This window comes from Penaeus monodon, chromosome 11 (assembly GCF_015228065.2).
Source record: "Penaeus monodon isolate SGIC_2016 chromosome 11, NSTDA_Pmon_1, whole genome shotgun sequence".
Taxonomy (NCBI): domain Eukaryota; kingdom Metazoa; phylum Arthropoda; class Malacostraca; order Decapoda; family Penaeidae; genus Penaeus; species Penaeus monodon.
Window position 1 is genome coordinate 10111021 of NC_051396.1, and position 20000 is coordinate 10131020.

Consider the following 20000-nt stretch of genomic DNA (forward strand, 5'->3'; position numbering starts at 1 on the left):
GATCTGGTGTGGTGCTTGTCAACTATTTTTTATTTTTTTTCGACAGAAAAGAGAAAGGGAGAGAGGGAAGGAGAGAGAGAGAGAGAGAGAGAGAGAGAGAGAGAGAGAGAGAGAGAGAGAGAGAGAGAGAGAGAGAGAGAGAGAGAGAGAGAGAGAGAGAGAGAGAGAGAGAGAGAGAGAGAGAAGGGGTGGGAGAGAGAGAGACAAAGAGACAGATATAGACAGACAGACCAATAGAAAGACAAAGAGACAGAGACAGACAGACAGACAGACAGACAGACAGACAGAGAGAAAGTGAGAGAGAGAGAGCGTATGTTTATACCTATATAAACAAACATTAATAGTACTCCTGAGTCCTCATTAATAAACTGCAACGCATGACAAAGGTGTGAAAAATCGTATACATTTTACTACAACAGAATTACCAAGACGTGCCTCTTAACTTACTCTGAAAGCATACATTCAGGTGCACGATATTGCAAATGCAGTCGTGTTTTTTGTTTTCTTTTCTTGTTTTCTTTTCTTTCGTTTTTTTATTATCTTTTCTTATTCTCCTTTTTTCTTTCTTTCCTCACATAAATTTTATAAATGGTGAGGCCTGTTAAGCTATAGGCCTGTTATTTCGGGTAGATGTAGTTATTGTATGTATCTACGCGAATAAATATTCCCTCATTATTATCACAGCAAATGATAATTATGATGTACTAGCATTCTACCATGTAACTACGCTGTAATAACTGAACATCTAATACAGTAATAATTAAATAAAATTCCACAGGACTTTGTAACACAAACATGACATTATCTTTTAGCAAACCAATTTCTGTTTTTAAAAACATGTACTTCTAGTTACACTACTACACTATTCTATGCTGGTGCTGCCTTCTAATCAATCTAATTTTCTTTGCAGTTTTCTACTACAACTTCGGATTAAAGGATTACGGAGAACCAACTCAGGGAGGTCTTCTAGACATGGTGAAAGTCATGGCATTCTCCTTGTCTGAGGGAAAGGTCGCTGTTCACTGTCATGCAGGTATGTAGGCTGAGTAGAATATTTACATGTAGTACGTGTATTTCTATGTAGATGGATGTTTGTACGTTTCTTTTTTTTGCTCATTCACGCGTGTGTGTGTGTGTGTGTGTGTGTGTGTGTGTGTGTGTGTGTGTGTGTGTGTGTGTGTGTGTGTGTGTGTGTGTGTGTGTGTGTGTGTGTGTGTGTGTGTGTGTGTGTGTGTGTGTGTGTGTGTGTGTGTTTATGTGTGTGGGGTTGGGGTGGATAGGAGTGGGTGTGTATATAAGTGTGTGAGTGTCTCTCTCTTTCTCTCTCTCTCTCTCTCTCTTTCCTCTCTCTCTCTCTCTCTCTCTCTCTCTCTCTCTCTCTCTCTCTCTCTCTCTCTCTCTCTCTCTCTCTCTCTCTCTCTCTCTCTCTCTCTATCTCTCTCTACCTATCTATCTATCTTTCTCTCTCTTATATATATATTAATATATATATATATATATATATAGATAGATAGATAGATAGATAGATAGACAGATAGATAGATAGATATTGTGGCATAATATCCCTTAGCCCAGGGTCCTCTCCCCAGCAAACAAGCCAAACAGCAGCAAACAAGCAGTGAACGCTTACCCTCCGCTGACGCCGGCCAGGGAGGCAGGAGCACAAGCCTGTCTCTCTCTTTTCTGTCCAGACCCTATTAAAGTGGCGGCGTGGAGAGGACTTGAAAATTTTCGTAAGAGCCTTTAGCCTAAACCCTGAAAGAAAATGATGAAATTAAAATGCGTTCGGGACACCTAGAGTACATATGAACTAGCGTGTTAAAAAAAAAAATGTAAATAAAAGTAAAATTAGAGGTAAACCTGGTACTACCGTCAATGATTAAGGCAAGGAAAAAAGTCATTGAAAAAAGTCAAGTCAGTTATGAATAACATTATCTTCCTTACTTCCTGCTATGAGCATTGCTTAAAAGGTGAAAATAGATGTGGAAATCTATTAAAGAAAATCCGTTACTTCAGTAAAACACTTTGGCTTTTTTTTCTTTTTTTTTGTATCTCCCATAGCAAAAAATATCTAGACAACAAATCATTATAACTATATACAATATACGTCACATGATATAAAATATAAGACTTTGCACTGTAGTATATAACATACATAATCTTTATTCTAGCTTACGTTAATGAAGTACATGAAAATGGCCATAAAATCAGACTAAACTTAATAAAAGCCAGAAATACCGAAAGTCTTTCCTTGTTTGTCTCGTTGTTTCCTGTTATAACGTCAGAGGTATAGGCCTACATGGAAGGTGCAGCTTTAAATTGCATTCTAAAACACATAAAACCAATGCAAGTTGACAGAGTAAAATCTTGAAACACAAAAATACAAAATGGAAGATGAAATGAAGTGAAAAGGAATTGGCGGAAACGAGAATTAGAAAATGTTGAACCAAGATGTTTATATAAAAAGAAAAAAATATGAAATTCTAAATTTAGTATGTTAAAATGAATGAGAATTTCGTAATTGCGCAGGCCTATGGCTCCTCCTAGCAGAGTGCACGCAGCCTAAAAGAGAGAGAGAGAGGGGGGAGGAAAGGACGGAGAGAGAGAGAGAGAGAGGAAGGAAGGGAGAAAGAAAGAGAGAGAGGAAGGAAGGGAGAGAAAAAGAGTGAGAGGAAGGAAGGGAGAGAGAAAGAGTGAGAGGAAGGAAGGGAGAGAGAAAGAGTGAGAGGAAGGAAGGGAGAGAGAAAGAGTGAGAGGAAGGAAGGGAGAGAGAAAGAGTCAGACGAAGGAAGGGAGAGAGAAAGAGTGAGAGGAAGGAAGGGAGAGAGAAAGGGGGAGGAAGGAAGGGAGAGAGAAAGGAGGAGTAAGGAAGGGAAGAGAGAAACAATTATAGGAAGGAAGGCAGAGAGAAAGAGTGAGAGGAAGGAAGGGAGAGAGGAGAGGAGAGGGAGGGAGAGGAGAGGAGGAGAGGAGAGGGAGGGGAGGGAGAGGGGGAGAGGGAGGAGAGGGGAAGGAGAGAGAGAGAGAGGAGGGGAGGAGGGGGAGGGGGAGAGAAGAGGGGGGGGGAGGGAGATAGGAGGGGGAGAGGGAGGAGGGGGAGAGGAGGGGAGAGGGGAGGAGGGGGAAGAGGGGGGGAGGGGGGAGGGGAAGGAGGAGAGGAGAGGGGAGGGGGGGAGAGAGAGAGGAGGGAGGAGAGAGGAGAGGGAGAGAGGGAGGAGAGGGGAGAGAGGAGAGAGGGAGGAGGAGGGGGAGAGAGAGATGGACGAGAGAGAAGGGAGAGAGAGAGGAGAGGGAGAGAGAGAGAGGATGAGAGATGAGAGAGGGAGGAGATGAGAGAGAGAGGTATAGAGAGAGGAGAGGATGAGAGTTAGAGAGAGGAGAGAGGAGAGCGAGGAGTTAGAGAGAGAGAGAGGGAGAGTAGAGGAGAGAGGAGAGAGAGAGTAGAGAGAGAGAGAGAGAGGAGAGAGAGGGAGGACTTAGGAGAAGAGATGAGACGATGAGGAGAGTGGGGTAGGAGAGAGGAGAGAGAGAAGAGAGGAGAGTTGAGATGAGACGAGTGGAAGAGAGATGAGACGAGAGGAGAGAAGAAGAGACGAGACGAGAGAGAAGAGAGACCCCCTGGAGAGAGGCCAATGATCGAAGAGAGCGAGAGGTTCGATGAGAGAGAGGAGAGAGTATGAGAGAGAGGGGGGAGAGAGGAGAGAGAGGACTAGAGAGAGAGCGGTGGATGCGATGATAGATGGGAGAGAGGAGAGAGGGGAGGAGAGCGGAGAGAGGAAGCGAGAGAGGGGGGGAAGAGAGAGGGTTGATAGAGGGATAGAGAGAGGGAGCGAGAGAGAGAGAGGGAGAGAGAGAGGAGAGAGAGAGAGAGGGAGATTAGAGAGAGAAGGAGAGAGAGAGCGATGAGTAGAGAGAGTGAAAGAGGACGAGTAGTAGAGAGGACGAGAGAGAGTAGAGTAGGAGAGAGTTTGAGGCAGAGGAGAGAAGAGGAAAGAAGTCCAGTTAGGAGAGACGAGAAGAGGAGAGAGTAGACGAAGATGAGGAGAGAAGAGAGCAGTGTGAAGAGGCTGGAGAAGAGGAGGGAGAGAGAGAAGAGAGGAGGAAGGAGGGGAGAAGAGAACCGAAAACGAACCCAAGGACCTAAGAGAGGAGGGAGACTAGAGAGAGTGAGAGAGTAGTAGAGAGAGAGCGAGAGGAGGAGTAGAGATGAGAGGAGAGAGAGAGAGGAGGGTAGTAGATGAGGAGGACGGAGGAGAGTTAGATTTGTTTATTTATGAGGAGAGAGAGGAGAGAGAGAGATTGAGGTAGAGGAGGAGTGAGAGGAGAGATGAGAGAGAAGAGAAGAGAGGGAGAAGAGAGGAGGTGAAGTCCTATAGGAGAGAGAGAGAGGAGAGAGAGAGAGAGAGGGACGATGAGAGAGAGATGACGAGATGAGGAGGGAGAGGAGAGAGACTGGGAGGGCGGTGACGAGAGATGAGAGGAGAGGAAAGGGGAGAGGCATGAGAGGAGAGAGGAGAGAGAGGAGAGAGAGAGAGAGAGAAGAAAAGAGAAGAGAAGAGACAGAGACAGAGACAGAGACAGAGACAGAGACAGAGACAGAGACGGAGAGGAGTGAGAGAAGAGAGTGAGAGAGAGAGAGAGGAGAGAGAGAGAAAAAATTGAGGGAGATGAGAAAGTAGGGAGAGAAAGGAAAAGTAAGAGCGAGAGAGAGAGGAGGAGGAGGAGGAGAAAAGGAACGCGAGAGCAGAAAAGGGAGTGAGAAACAGTGAGGAAAAGGAGAGAGAGAGAAAGGGAGGAGAGAGGAAAGGGGATAGAGAGAGAGAAAGGGAGGAGAGGAAGAGAAAGGCGAGAGAGAGAGAGAGAGAGAAGGAGAGAGACAGAATAAGGATGAGCGAGAGAAATGAACGAGAGAGAGAGACAGAGGAGAGGAGAAGAGAGAGAGAGAGGGGGGAGATAGAGGAGAGAGGGGAGAGAGAGAGAGGGGAGAGAGTGAGAGGGGAGAAAGAGAGGGGAGAGAGAGAGGGAAGAGAGAGAGAGGAGGGAGAGAGAGAGAGGAGAGAGAGGGGGGGAGAAAAATCAGAAGTTGCTTAATATTGAGACGAAGGAAGTCTTTAGTTGACATGAAAGTAAGGGCACACAGTGTATGACATAATAACAGTGTAGGTCTTTGTTAATGAGGATATAGTGATTAATATAAAAGTTTTATTTACAGAAGAAATCCGTGCTCAATACATGATCACAAGTTATGTGCTAGAATGATAAAATGCAGAACCAAACTGTATGAATGTCTTCAGATAATGTTTTCATATAACGCCAGGTGAAAGGATGCAATATTTGTTCAATGTAATGGAAAAGCTAATGGGACTATGAACAGAATTGCAATAGTAACGAATATATTGTTTAAATTACATCCATGAAAGAGGCTGTAAATCGGCCTACCGAAAAGATAACTACCTAATGAGAGCCCTATATTTCTCTAATATATATATATATAATATATATATATTATATATATATATATATATAATATATATATATATACATATGCACATATATATTACACACATACATATACACACATATATTAGATGTACCTTTATATATCTTTTTTGTCCATCTATATGTATGTATACATATATATATATATTTACACACATACATTCACTTTGATACACTCTGATATGTATTTGCCCTTTACACTTACATTATTGGAACCTATTGAAACATATTTTCATTTTGTATCAAAGCGTATGCTTGCGTATTGCTTTCAACTTGATACAGTTTGCTACACTCCGGTCAGCCAATGAGAGCGCGATATTTTTCCACGTAGTCTCAGACAAGAATTTATATTTTCATTAAATACGATTCGCATCGTTTCTTGATATAACTTTTTATTGTAAAGGTGCATGATATGTTTCTCTGCCTTTATCGCAGTGCATCAAATACATGTTCACTCACCGGTTTCGAACGACATGGTAAGAAATTCCGTGTCCGAGTCATATGATGTGGTATTGACTTCAGTGGGATGAATGCCTTCAAAATCATTCTTTATGTCTAAGATATATCCTTACAAGCTTAAGAAAATAAAAGAAATTATTTATATACCTAATTATTAAATCAAGTAAATGTCCATGATCATTGGAATGTCCGAGTCATCTGATTTGGAAATGGAACTCACTGTGGATACGATGAGATCCAAACCTTATGCATATTCCACCTTTCATATGAAGTACAATGTGTTTAATAATAATAATAATAATAATAATAATAATAATAATAAATGAATCTGAGAAATACATTTAAACTTTCCACAGTCATACAAAGCGAAGAGTGGTGTGTATTAACAATATAAGTTACAGGTACTTTTCCATTTTATTTTGAGAATGCACAATGTTTTGCTTCTAATTAAAAACATACTAGCATATTAATTACTTTAAATGGTTTTCTAATGACTTTTTCATGTGAAATGAAAAAAAATAACTTCTCCTTTTCTTAAAACTTTGTATTTCAGTACAAAATGATATCGACTTTTGTAGCGACCATGATAGAACTTGAAACTATGTATGAAAGTGTTAGGAGTTTTCGGAATATATATATATATATATATATATATATATATATATACGAGTATATACATATATACATATATATGTATTAATATATTTATGTATGTTTATATATAGATACATATATTTAAATATTTATATGCGCGCGCGCGCGCACACACACACACACACACACACACACACACACACACACACACACACACACACACACACATATATAATTTTTTTTTATACACATGTATGTGAGCATGCCCGTACGCGTGCGTGTATATACACGATTTATATCCATAGATATGAACTATATAAGTATCTTTGGTAGTTACACTATTCGCTGAATGTTCTTGCTCTTTTACCTGCATATGGAACATACCTTAGACTATATGTGAATAATACATATATATTTATTGACATATATATGGTGCCATATAATATACGTATGTATATGTAAGATGAGTAATATGTTTACTAATATGTATATGTGCATATAAATTTATGCATATGCTATATATACATACGTATATATATATTTAGCGTTTATATACGTATATAAATATATATATATATATATATATATATATATATATATATATATATATATATATATATATCTATATATATATATATATATATATATATATATATATATATATATATATATATATATATATATATATATATATAATGAGCTTTAAAGGCACGTAAGGATTTTATGTGGTATATACTGAGGTTATTGGGCAAGAAGTCCTTTACATAAGTAAAGCTAAGCTGATATTTCTTTAGTTTAACAGAATCTTGCTAAGTTCTTAAATATTATGGAGAAGTGTAAACGAGCTATGAGATTCGTTTTCACCATGAAATATTTATCCATGATACATGTGTCGTGACGTAGCGGGATAATTCACATTGATATCATAAAGTGAAGGACGGTGATAATGGTTGATAGTAAAGTACTGACATAGTAACAAGTGTTGTCGGGGGAGGGAGGGGATCAGCCTCCAGGGCAATCTTCCACAGCGTTTCCTGGACGGAACAACCTACGATGCATTTCCGGGAAAGTGAGGTAGACGAGATCAATCCTTTTTATAAGTCCACCGCGCATCCGGGTGTGTAGGAGTACCAGTGTCGTAACTACGTGAGGCACCGTCAATACCGGCATATTGATCTGTGTGAGATGAAGATAGATAACATATAAGGCAACGGCGAGGAGATTAAAGCCTTTCCATATGCTGCAGATGACAGAACGGAAGAAATTATAAGAAAAAGCGAAACAGGTGATAGATGTCTGTTTTCAAATATAGTATCGATGTACAGCGTATGCGAGAAAGTAACTAGAATTATAAAGATAACCAGTATATATATATATAACGATAGTAAGTATTTTGGGAAGAAAATATCTGAAAAGATAGATTTTACTAGGCCAGTTAATTATATGATATTTGACAATACTAAGATGACTATACAATGGGAAAATCTCATTCGCATAGCGTAAATATTTCTGGAGGAAAAGTCTACGACGTTACCTTCAACATTGCTTGAAAGATAAAAGCTGATAAGACGGCCCCAGTTAAAGCCACGAGACTCGAGTAGAAGTTGAGGACAAAGAAGAATCCACCGAGTGAGAGCGCCGTTAGGAGGCTGTGGCGGCCGTAGTCTCCTCTGTAGACTCGATGTAAATCGTTTGGTTGCATCAAGACACCTGTCAGAAAAATAGGCACCTGTTTATAATAACTTTCTCTCTCTCTCATTCTCTTTCTATTTCTAAGACACAGACACACACTAACCACAGAGGCTGCCAACCATTGTTCCGAGACACGCTTGTAAGAACATGGTTGGGGAGAAGAGAAGAATGGCCGCCAGGATCAAGCAGGAGGATGCGAAGCCGGGGCACCCGTACACCTGGCCCGCCCCGCGAACTGTTCCCTCGATCACCTGTGAATAATGGATCTTACTGTTTACCATAAGACGAATGATAAAAAATGCTTTCGCCTTCAATTATATATATATATATATATATATATATATATATATATATATATATATATGAACATATATATATATATATATATATATATATATATACATATATATACTATATATATACATATACACACACACACACACACACACACACACACACACATGTAAAACACACGCACACACACACACACATATGTATAGGCCTGCTATATATATAAATGTAAGATATTACAAATGCTGTCACCACCGATACCATTATTGGTACTATTGTTCATTATCTGCATATGCACACAGAACACACAAAGGCATATAATATACTCTTGGTAGTCTCATATTGAATAAGACTATGCACCATCGCAGAGAGAGAGAGAGAGAGAGAGAGAGAGAGAGAGAGAGAGAGAGAGAGAGAGAGAGAGAGAGAGAGAGAGAGAGAGAGAGAGAGAGAATAACAGTAGCATATACAGTATAAACGTTGTGAATGATAATGAATATCTTCACAATACAAGAAATGTATTTGACCGGTTTCGAATGTATCTTCGTCAGGTATACATGCATTTCTCATTCATACCTTTTCTACATTTGTCGCTAGGTGGTTCAGCATATGCACTATTCATAGTACGATAAAACAAATTAAGTTATACGCATATACCTGTGTCCACTGCAAGTCTGGAACAAAAGAAGAATTCACGAGAATACCAGGTGTGGAAGTCGGAAGATCCTGATAATCGAGTCCGAGGCACACACAAGCTCCAATCAGGATATAAGACAGCGTTAGAGCTGGCAGGTTGGTTTGGGACAGCCAAGTTGTCATTGCGTTTCCTGCCACGACACTGAGGAGATAGCTTTGGTTGGTAATTATGTGGAGAAATAACAGTGTAAGGATTTTCTGGAAGACTGAGTGTTTACTATATATCAACACCTTTTGTAAGCTTGGAAGAGAAAGCAATGAGCAAAGCCCATCTAAAGCGATCCTGTTGTTATAGACTTATCTACATATAAATACACACACATATATATATATATATATATATATATATATATATATATATATATATTATATATATATATAATATTTATATATATATTATATATATATGTGTGTGTGTGTGTGTGTGTGTGTGTGTGTGTGTGTGTGTGTGTGTGTGTGTGTGTGTGTGTAAGCATACGTACATACACATACATACATATACATACAAGTATGGAGATATATACATATATATCATGTTATGTTATATATATGTATATATATGATATATTATACTTACATATATATAATATACATATATACGCACATATATATGTATAAATATGTATATATATGTATATATATACATATATGTATATATATAAAACACACACGCAACCATATATATATATATATAGACACACACGTGTGTGTGTATATTTATATATATATGTATCTATATATGTACATATATTTGCACACACACACGTATATATATATGCAATATATATATATATATATATATATATATATATATATATGCGTGTATACATACATATATATATATATATATATATATATATATATATATATATATATATATATATATATTATATATATATAAGTATTGTATGTAGCATATGATTAAATATATAGTCATTGACCATTATAATGATAGGAACGACGATTGTGAATACGAAGAAAAAAATATTTTTATGTGTATGTATGTATAATTATATATGATAAATGTAGAAATACAATGTTAATAGAGATCCAGATTGTTGTTATAATGATTGATATACTATCGATGATACCATATTAGTTATGATTAGGGGAGATGTACTGATATTAGCTATAATGACTGATAAATAACACCTTTTTCCATCTTTCTGGGAACAACTGTAGATCCGAACATGTAAGTAGATTTAATTCTTTATATGGTCTATAGGTTCATACGTCATATTTAATGTGGAACCTAGATGGATAAACATTTCTTGATTTACTCCATACCTTGCATATTTAGATATAATGTACAAGTGCACTTTTCGCGCACGCTCGCATACGCACACGCATACACACTACATACCACGTAATTTACATATCTGAAGTTGTTACCAAGAGAGCAGATTACTTACCTGATGGGTGCGGTGAGAGCGAGGGTGATCCCAGTTGTGATTAGTGAGTGCTCTGCGTTATGCAAGAGAGCACGACCCATCAGGAGACCCAGGAGAAGGCCATGCTGGGTGACCTGACCTGAAGTCACGATATGCTGTGACTGCTTCAGCACCAAAGCCATTACGATGGACAAAGCTAACCCTGCAAGACCCCAGCATGTTATTAAAGGGGCGTCAAGGGTAAGGGCAACGAGGATGAAAGAACCACTGATGGGGCTGTTGAGGAGTAAGGGCGCACCCATTGTGCGGAGTGTAGCATTGATAAGTTTTAGGGGAATGGCGAAGGAAAAGAATGGCCAGCGATCCAAGAAGTCTGTTATATACTGGACGTCTCCGAAGACCCAATTCGTCACCGACTCCAAACAAGGTGGAGGTTCGCTGTCCACGATGTCGTCACTGAGGCCGCTATTCGAGCTGGGATTAAAGGAGGTCGTCGTAAGAGTGTCGTTGATGCTGAGATCGTGGCTCGACGTCTTGCGCACTTTGGGCCGAGGGTTAAACTCTGTGTCGTTGGGAAGGCAGGAGGGGCGGCGGAGGGTGTCGAACTTGGGTGCGCTAAGTTGAGGTTTTAAAGCATCACCATTCCGCTTCCTTGTGGGTAGATCACTCGGCACACCCGTTACCGTAATGTGCGGCTGCATTCTCACTTAAGTAAGAAAAAAAAAAAAAAAAAAAAAAAAAAAAAAAAGAGAACATGAAAGCCAAGTCATAGATACTTTTGTTCTGAATCCGTTAATCGTCAGGCCCGCTGTTGATACCCCAAAGGCTGGATTACTGGACACGGAAAAGGCGTCAGAATACTATGCACAGATCTGAGAATACCTGTAAATGCTCATACTATATACACACACACCTGATTCGACTGTAGAGTGCATGGATATACACGCAAGAAAGAGTAAACTTTCACTCGCGTGTATGTGTGCGTGAAGGTTTGTTTTTCACTGTATTTTTTTAACACTGCAAAATACTAGTGGCACGAATTGGAAACAATATTCCCAGGGATTTGACATCGCCAAAGACTTTACACGTAATGCGTATTTTGATACCATATGATGCTATTAATGAGCCAGTGAAAGTAAATCAGACAACAAAAGAAATGCCGCAGTTGCATATTACCACGCTTAACAGTTTTTTTTACTCTTGTTTATGGGAAGTGAATTACATATTTATAAAAAAAGTTTAGGAAATGGCTATCATGCCTTTCAAACTAAGTTTACATATATCGGTATTCACAGAGTGTGGAGACTAGCAAGATATATCCGAAAAAATGAGATTACAATATAAGGAAAACGAACTCTAAAACAGAAGTAACTCATTTATGATTAACATAGAAGTGACATGTATGACAGACTGGAACAGTGAATGAAAAATCATAAAAAATAATTCCAAATAGTTTAGACCTACAGAAATTACTTTTTTAAAAGTTTGTGTACTGGTATTACAACGATTTTTTGTACGCCGTTGCAATACTACTTGCAAACCTATTCTTAAGGTTTTCAAGAAATAAATATTAACATCATGGCTACAGCTATGAATAACTGAACGGTAGTGACGGGTACAATATTTTTTTTCAGAGTGAGGAGAGGAACTGTTTAATCCACCTGTATTTGTGCGTGGCCTGTAACACAAAAATACTTGTGTAATATACTGGCATTACTGCATTCTACAATACTTCGAAGCTTGAAACGTCTTCTCATATTTTATCTATATGTTACAAAGTACCAGTAATCGCTCCCACAAGCGTTTCTAGAAATTATGAACTGTAATAACGCTGGTACTTTAAATGCATCAGAAAGTTTTAATGCATAAGCATTCATCCATACATACACAAGCGTGTATGCATGTTGCATATATGAACACACACACACACACACACACACACACACACACACACACACACACACACACACACACACACACACACACAAACGCGCACACACGCACGCACACTCACAGACACACACAGACACACACACACACACACACACAAAATGACTAAATCACTTTTTGGCTGGTCCGCTTATTAGTGGTAAAACGCTCCTTGAGTCGCATTTCTTAGTCACATAGCAAATATTTCCAATACAGAACCCTGAAGTTGTTTGCACTTCCTATTATGTTTTCGAAACGTTAGCAGTACCTGTCATACTACCTGGAAGCTGTAGTGCCTGGATGCAGTAGAGGGAAGGTGTGAAGGCGGATATATTATCCTGCAGCCGGATACTTCATGGACTTGAGTACAATAGTGCGGGTCTATGTACGATTGTACATAAGGCTTGCACAGTACCTAAACGGAAAATGAAGGTGGGAGGCGTGGGTGTAGCTGTGTCGGTGCCTAGACTGGAAGTGGCGCAGGGGGACCTACGTATTCCCCTCAGATGTGCGTGATCATCAGCTTTTAAATCTCTTATAATTATTCAGAAGCTGAGCTTCTCGTTCATCACTTTCCTTACCTGTTACCTCCTCTTGTTTCCGAAGAAGGACGCTAAAACGTAAAATAACACGGTATCATCTTTGATGTCGGATACTTTTTCTTAACCTTTGTATAAGTAAATACATCTATTGGAAAAAATATGTTTCTGCATTCCGTGACGGCAGATACAGTTCGAGCTAAATCCTCTTAGGATGGGAACTTAATTATGATGGTTACCATAGCAACAGAGAGGTACCAGACTCTTGTCGTCATCAGAGTGCGGCCTGTCACGCCACTTGAATCAATCAAGAGATCACAAGTTCAGTATTCTTATCGATGTGTCTTTAGACACCTTGTTCACATGCACAGACAAATATCGAGTATCAAAGAAACTGAAAATACAACAACAGTTGTTTGAACTGTCAGTAAGAGACACTCTTAAAGATTCATTCAAAAATTTATACGTGTATCTAAACATCTATGTACAGCACGTGTTCCTCGTATTGGTTTTTGCATATACATTATATATATTTATTTATTCACGCGTGGAATTCATGTCGAACAAGTTGCAAGTAGAACAACGAAGGGAAGTACAGAAAAATACACGATTATGCTGAAGGCCTTTTCGCATGTACTGCATCATGCCCTGATGAAGCAGTATTTGCGAAAAGGCCTTCGGCATATTCGTGTGTTTTCTTGTACTTTCCTTCGTTATTTTACTTGCATATTTATTTATGCATTTGTCTTTGCGCGCATACGTACACAGAAATTCCCTAACCTCCCACATAACCATAACTGTATGTCAGTGTAAATATCTGTCTGTTACACTTCTCTCCTTTTCATGATTAAAATCGTATGTGCTATCCTACGGATACATACATACATATATATATATATATATATATATATATATATATATATATATATATTATATATATATATGTATTTATATATGTATGTATATATATATGCATATATATGTATATATATATGTATATATATATATATATATATATTTTATTATATATATATATATATATATATTATATATATATATATATATATATATATATATATATATATATATATATACGGGTAGAATGATAGAATATGTAATATTCATGTTATAATATATAATATATATATAGATATTTATACAGATATATTATATAGGCATACATTCAGTTACTACTTTGAATAAATGAATTGCATTCACAAACACACACATACCTTGCTGCCATTACTCTAGTATGAGTAGATAGGTAATGTCTATGGAGCTAGGAAGATTTTAGTTGCACATTCCTTTTTGTTTGTCGTGTGGTACAGTTAGTTACGTACTGGCCATTCTGGGTTATACTTGGAGTGCAGAGAGAAAGAATGCGAAAGCGAAAGAAAGGAGAGTAAGGTTCTGAGGGAGTTAAATGAATAATACATGAACGGGTAAAGCTAGTTTACCTTGTGCATGTTTAGCTTGTATAAGTATTCACAGACAATACCGATTACATAAGCGCCATTGTCTCCTAAGCCTGGTTAGTGACAGTATCTCCAGAAAGTTTCAACATTGGATGCAGTTCGCAAATTAAGTTGACTTTTTTCATTATACAGGGAAGTTTCCTCGGTACATCCTGCCCACGTCCTGTTATATGTCTGCAAACTTTGTTTCCTGTTGGAAATCTGATCATGTCAACTCTGATGTAATGTTGGTAGAAGGAAAGATGTAAACAGTCTTTGATAAAAAACAAGATGATTGAATAATTCAAGTAATTTGTTTTATTAACGTAAGGAAACGCTAGCAGGATGTTTCCTTTAATGGGAGGTTGTCGCACGTGTCAGTACGAATGTCATATTAAATTTAGCGTGCCTCACTTGCTTATTCTCTTCGTTCCCTATACCTAATTTTACACCCATTCCCTATAGCTATTTCCCTATCTCTTCTCTCTTTATCGCTTACTGTTTATTTCTCTGTAAGTTTCCAATCATTACCCAATTCTACCTTGCATCCTTTGCACCTCCCATCACCGTACTGCTATCGTATCGTCTCTCTCCCTCTCCCTCCCTCCCTCCCATCTCTCGTTCCCAGCACCGCCGACCAACTCTATCACTCACTCCCTCCCTCCCTCCCCTCTCCTTTCCTCCTCCCATCTATCCTCTCTCACTCACTCGCCTCTCATCTCTCTGTGTTTGGGAGCAGGGATATGTGGATGTAACTTTATTGAGGCAGTTAATCGAAAATTCTGGAAGATAGAAGTAACGCAATATATATATATATATATATATATATATATATATATATATAATATATACATACATACATACATACATATATAGAGATATATATACATACATATATATGTATATATATATATATATATATATATATATATATATATATATATATATATATAATATTTATATGTTTATATTTGGCGTATATCCAGTGCCTCACTAGATATAGGTACAAAGCGTTTCACAAGAGAGTGCAGATTAGGTGGAGTCTTTTTATGTCTTTGCACACGAAAAGTTTTTAATACAGAGTATCTATATATAGTGTATGTATATATGGGCATGTATATAGGCCTATATATATTATGGGTATGTATATAGGCCGATATATATAACATGTATATGTATAGATATACCTACATATACATGATATTTATATATGATATATATGTTTATATATATATATATATATATATATATATATATATAGTTTGTGCGTATATATGTGTGAATGTTTGTGTATACATGCACACACACACACACACACACAAACACACACACACACACACACACACACACACACACATATATACATATATTTAGATAATGTATACGCATATATATGTATTGTTTGCATATATATACACATGTATATATCTGCATATATAAGTATATATACACTCATCTATATATATATAAATGTATATATACATACATATATGTATATATACATATATTTATATTCATATTGTACATATACATATGCGTAGGCCTTATGGTAGTAAATTATACACATAAGTATGTATAAATGTATATGTATATATATATATGCAGGTTGACAATCTTCTGAAAACTGAATATATTAAATTTGGAGTTTGGCACGCAGAAGGTACAAGAACACAACGTATATTTTTAGTCTATCGTTTTAATATACAAAACAATTTTTATCTGAAATGAAGAAAATGTATTAATTTCTTATGATCTTTATTATACCTTTATTTCATGTATCAGGATATTACTGTATGAATAAACTATTTTTCAAAAATCTCTCGGAATGTGTTTTCATACATTTTCTACTGCAATATTCCTTGAATTTCTGAAAACCGAAAAAAATTGGAAGGTCGAAACATAGCTACCCCTTAGAATTTATGATATGGGAATTGTGTACCTGTACATACACACACATATGTATATATATTCTTATATATGTATATAAGCATAAACACATATAAACATAAATATATATATAATATATATATATACATACACATGTATATATGTATGTATATCTGTATGTATGCATGTGAATATGTATGAACATATGTGTATTTATGCATATGTGTATATTCATACAAATGTGTATATATATATAATAAATTGCACACACATATATAGATAGATAGATATCAGGTGCGTCAGTTTTTTTTTCTAGGGTTGGGGCAAGGTTAAGTAAGCGAGCGAATCGAACAGGATCTTAGAACATGAGCTTGATATACACCCTTCATATGTTTTCTTGTTTCTCACACACACACACACACACACACACACACACACACACACACACACACACACACACACACACACACACACACACACACACACGAAACAGCCTCTCTCGGAAGGGAAGTACCAAATCCGCGACGAATTATACGGAAAGGATATAGGCCCGAACTTTGTGTGAAACAGCCACGCTGAGAGAGGAAATGCTGAACACAGGACTATACTTTTATCAGTACAGTGATGATTCAGATCAGCAACACTACAAGCATATTGAACATCGTCATCGTTTTATGAAGCCTTTGCATCATTAATTTTTAATGTTCTACCAAATACCATGACAGTCATGGTATTTTGTATAATTACTTCCAGAAAGTTGTTATCAATAGTATGTAAATATATTTATATATTTAAATATGTATATATATATACATAACAATAGTATAAATTACATATATAAGGACATATTTATCACAGATGAAAGACGTCTGTATTGTAAAAATCAAAATAATGCTGTGAATCAGTAACAGACACTTGTATTTTCACACAAACATTTGTGAAAACAAGACATAGTCTTCACTATATACGATCATAATGATTACGATCGTCACAGCAACCATCAGAACTGTAATGAGCCGCATAATCACCACAGTTGTTGACTATATGAGACTAAATGTATGCATTTCTGCCATTATCTGTGAAATTCGCTATTACTCGGGGCGTGAAAATTAAAATGATCACTTTTAAACGGACTCGTCAGAATCATCGGCACTACTATATATATTGAGCTAACAGTAAAATAGAAAATATTAACATCACTTTTCCAATCGCGATTATCCAATATAGCGATATCCTACGTACACGGAGAAAGTGGGGAAACAGTAAACTATTCATCACACTTTAGTGCATGCAAAAGCACATGCACACATCCTGCTAGATATTGACTTTCATTCACTATATTTCGCTTGTAATTAATCTGATGTGCATCTGACTCATCCCAATAGTCATCCCTGTATATGTGTTAGTTATTTGAATAAGTTTGCCTCTGTTTAGAACATTTGATTAGTACGTATTATCATGCAAAATCAATGAAAACATGAATTAAAAAAAAAAAAAAAATAGTTCTAATATAGCCACGTAAACATACACATACGATAGCACATTTGAAACGACAATTGCTTTAATCACCAGCTAATTTGTGGGTCATGAATAACCAACTTCATGAGTCACTGAACATGAGAAACTATCCATTCCTTGTCATGTAAAAATAAGAAAAACTGTTACGTGGCATTTTAAGAATATTTGTATATGAGCGGCCTAGACTGAATGCATATTTATAAATATCTACACGTATTAGGTTAATTGTCATCTAAAGGTATGTTAAAATAAAGTGTAAAACAACTCTTATACTTTAAGGAAATGTAACTTTGACAGTGTCGCCGCTCCTTATATCTCCGTTATCATAATAATGTTAGTTACTAAGAATGACAAGACTTATTTATTATTTGTCGTCGCAGAACAGTATAATAATCAGACAAAATCATCGAAGATTTATAAAATAATCTTACTTCGCTACAGTCCATAGTAATCCTCCTCAGTTTTTTAAATCAAGTTTTTGCTGCTATCCATTCAACGCTCCTAGATACTAGCACACTCGTGTGTTAGATCTACAATCTTCACTAATACACTTAGTATTTTCAAATATCTACTACTTGTTGATCCATAACCCCTTCGTTAATTATCGAGGACTGCAAGTGTTTCCTATTCATTATCATGTAACTCGCTGGCAGCCATCCGCAGCTGGCACTCACATTGTCAGCTTCTTGTTGTCACCCGTGATAAGATTCGCCCGGTCTGTCACTTGCGTCATAAGCAGTTGATTTGCAAAGATCGGTCATTGATATAATCACTCACGTCAGTCATTACGTATTGTTACTGTCACGCACTATCACACAAAGGCAAATGTTCGTGTGCTTTCTACAGTCTACATCATTCTCGTCACGTATTTTGTGCTTGTCACACCTCCGAGCATAATTCAATTTGTGTATGTGTTTGCAAACAATCACTGATTATCCTCCGCAATAATCTAGAAAGTACACGAAAATGGTGTCAACATGCAACAGTGAAGTTCGTACTCCTGCTGTGCTTCACTTCATTCAGTAAAGACTAAAAACGTGTTAGGAGGCTTTCATTCATATCATTTAAAGAATTTTCACCGGACAATGCATAAAAAAACGACAAGAAAAGGTTACCCTCTTAAAGACAACCACAACTTATATAATCGTTCGACAGCCTTCTTTTTCGTCTATTATTTTAGTTCTGTTATTTGTGACAGGCGCGATGACTGAAAACTGATAAAATTTAGAAGGTTGAGAAAGCATAACTATTATGAAAATCGTATCTACGACAAAAATTAAGACAAAAAAAGAAAAAAAAGAAAGAGAAAGAAAGAAAGAAAAAAAGACGGAAGCAAAATTGATGAAGATAAGAAGGGGGAGAATTACTTTGCGCACATTCCTTCCTGTGTAAGGGATGTTCATCTTTTAAAATTCATTCGAAATCTGTTTAACTGTTGCAGATAAACGAGTTACAAATAGAAATATTTCCATCCAAATCATCCTCGCCGTGTGCATTCTGTAATCTAAAGAACATATGATTAAACATTTATTTTAATGTTTTTTTGCTAGAGTGATAGTATGTCTGTGGGAATCAATTTCAGTTATTACCAAAAACAAACGAACAAACAAGGAGGCAAACTAGGTAAATTCTTACATTACTGACTCGATATGTATTGATGAACATTATAAGTTGCTAAACATCTTGGTTAGGTATATAGCACATTATTTATTTCTTAATTAGATACGGTGTTCCATATACCACCTGCAACCAAACCATTTTCAGAAAAACTCTGTTGTAAAAACAAAACAAAACAACTTTTGTACTTCTTGGTAGCACGTCCTTCGAGTATTCATAGAATGTTGTCTGACACATGAGAAAAGAAACATAGCCTGGATACACACGCACACATATACACACGAACACACATACGTAAAGAAAACAAAAGACAGTAACGTGTCAAGTAAATATGTTTAGTTAGAGAAACAAGCCATAAATCCTTAGAAATATGTTACTCCTTTCTGATTCCATTGTTTTATTCACGCGTGCGCACGCGCACACGTATATAAAAA

At 36.8% G+C, this 20000-nt stretch overlaps 2 protein-coding genes across 2 annotated transcripts in view; both read right to left on the reverse strand.

Moving 5' to 3' along the window:
* LOC119578446 (growth/differentiation factor 8-like) overlaps nucleotides 1-1960 on the reverse strand; it is a 7193-nt gene extending 5233 nt beyond the window's left edge. Inside the window, exons 1-2 of the mRNA XM_037926028.1 lie at nucleotides 1945-1960; nucleotides 1631-1755 (exon numbers count right to left, since the gene is read on the reverse strand). Coding sequence (XP_037781956.1) covers nucleotides 1631-1755; nucleotides 1945-1960 — 141 coding nt within the window. The remainder of the gene's footprint in view (nucleotides 1-1630; nucleotides 1756-1944) is intronic.
* A 3151-nt stretch (nucleotides 1961-5111) lies between these two features.
* On the reverse strand, nucleotides 5112-9354 carry LOC119578447 (urea transporter 1-like). The gene is made up of 7 exons (XM_037926029.1): nucleotides 9193-9354; nucleotides 8348-8495; nucleotides 8087-8262; nucleotides 7605-7728; nucleotides 5959-6033; nucleotides 5660-5715; nucleotides 5112-5165 (listed from the first exon to the last, which is right to left on the reverse strand). Exons 1-7 carry the CDS (start codon nucleotides 9352-9354, stop codon nucleotides 5112-5114), a joined length of 795 nt encoding a protein of 264 aa, XP_037781957.1.
* Nucleotides 9355-20000: the final 10646 nt, after the last annotated feature.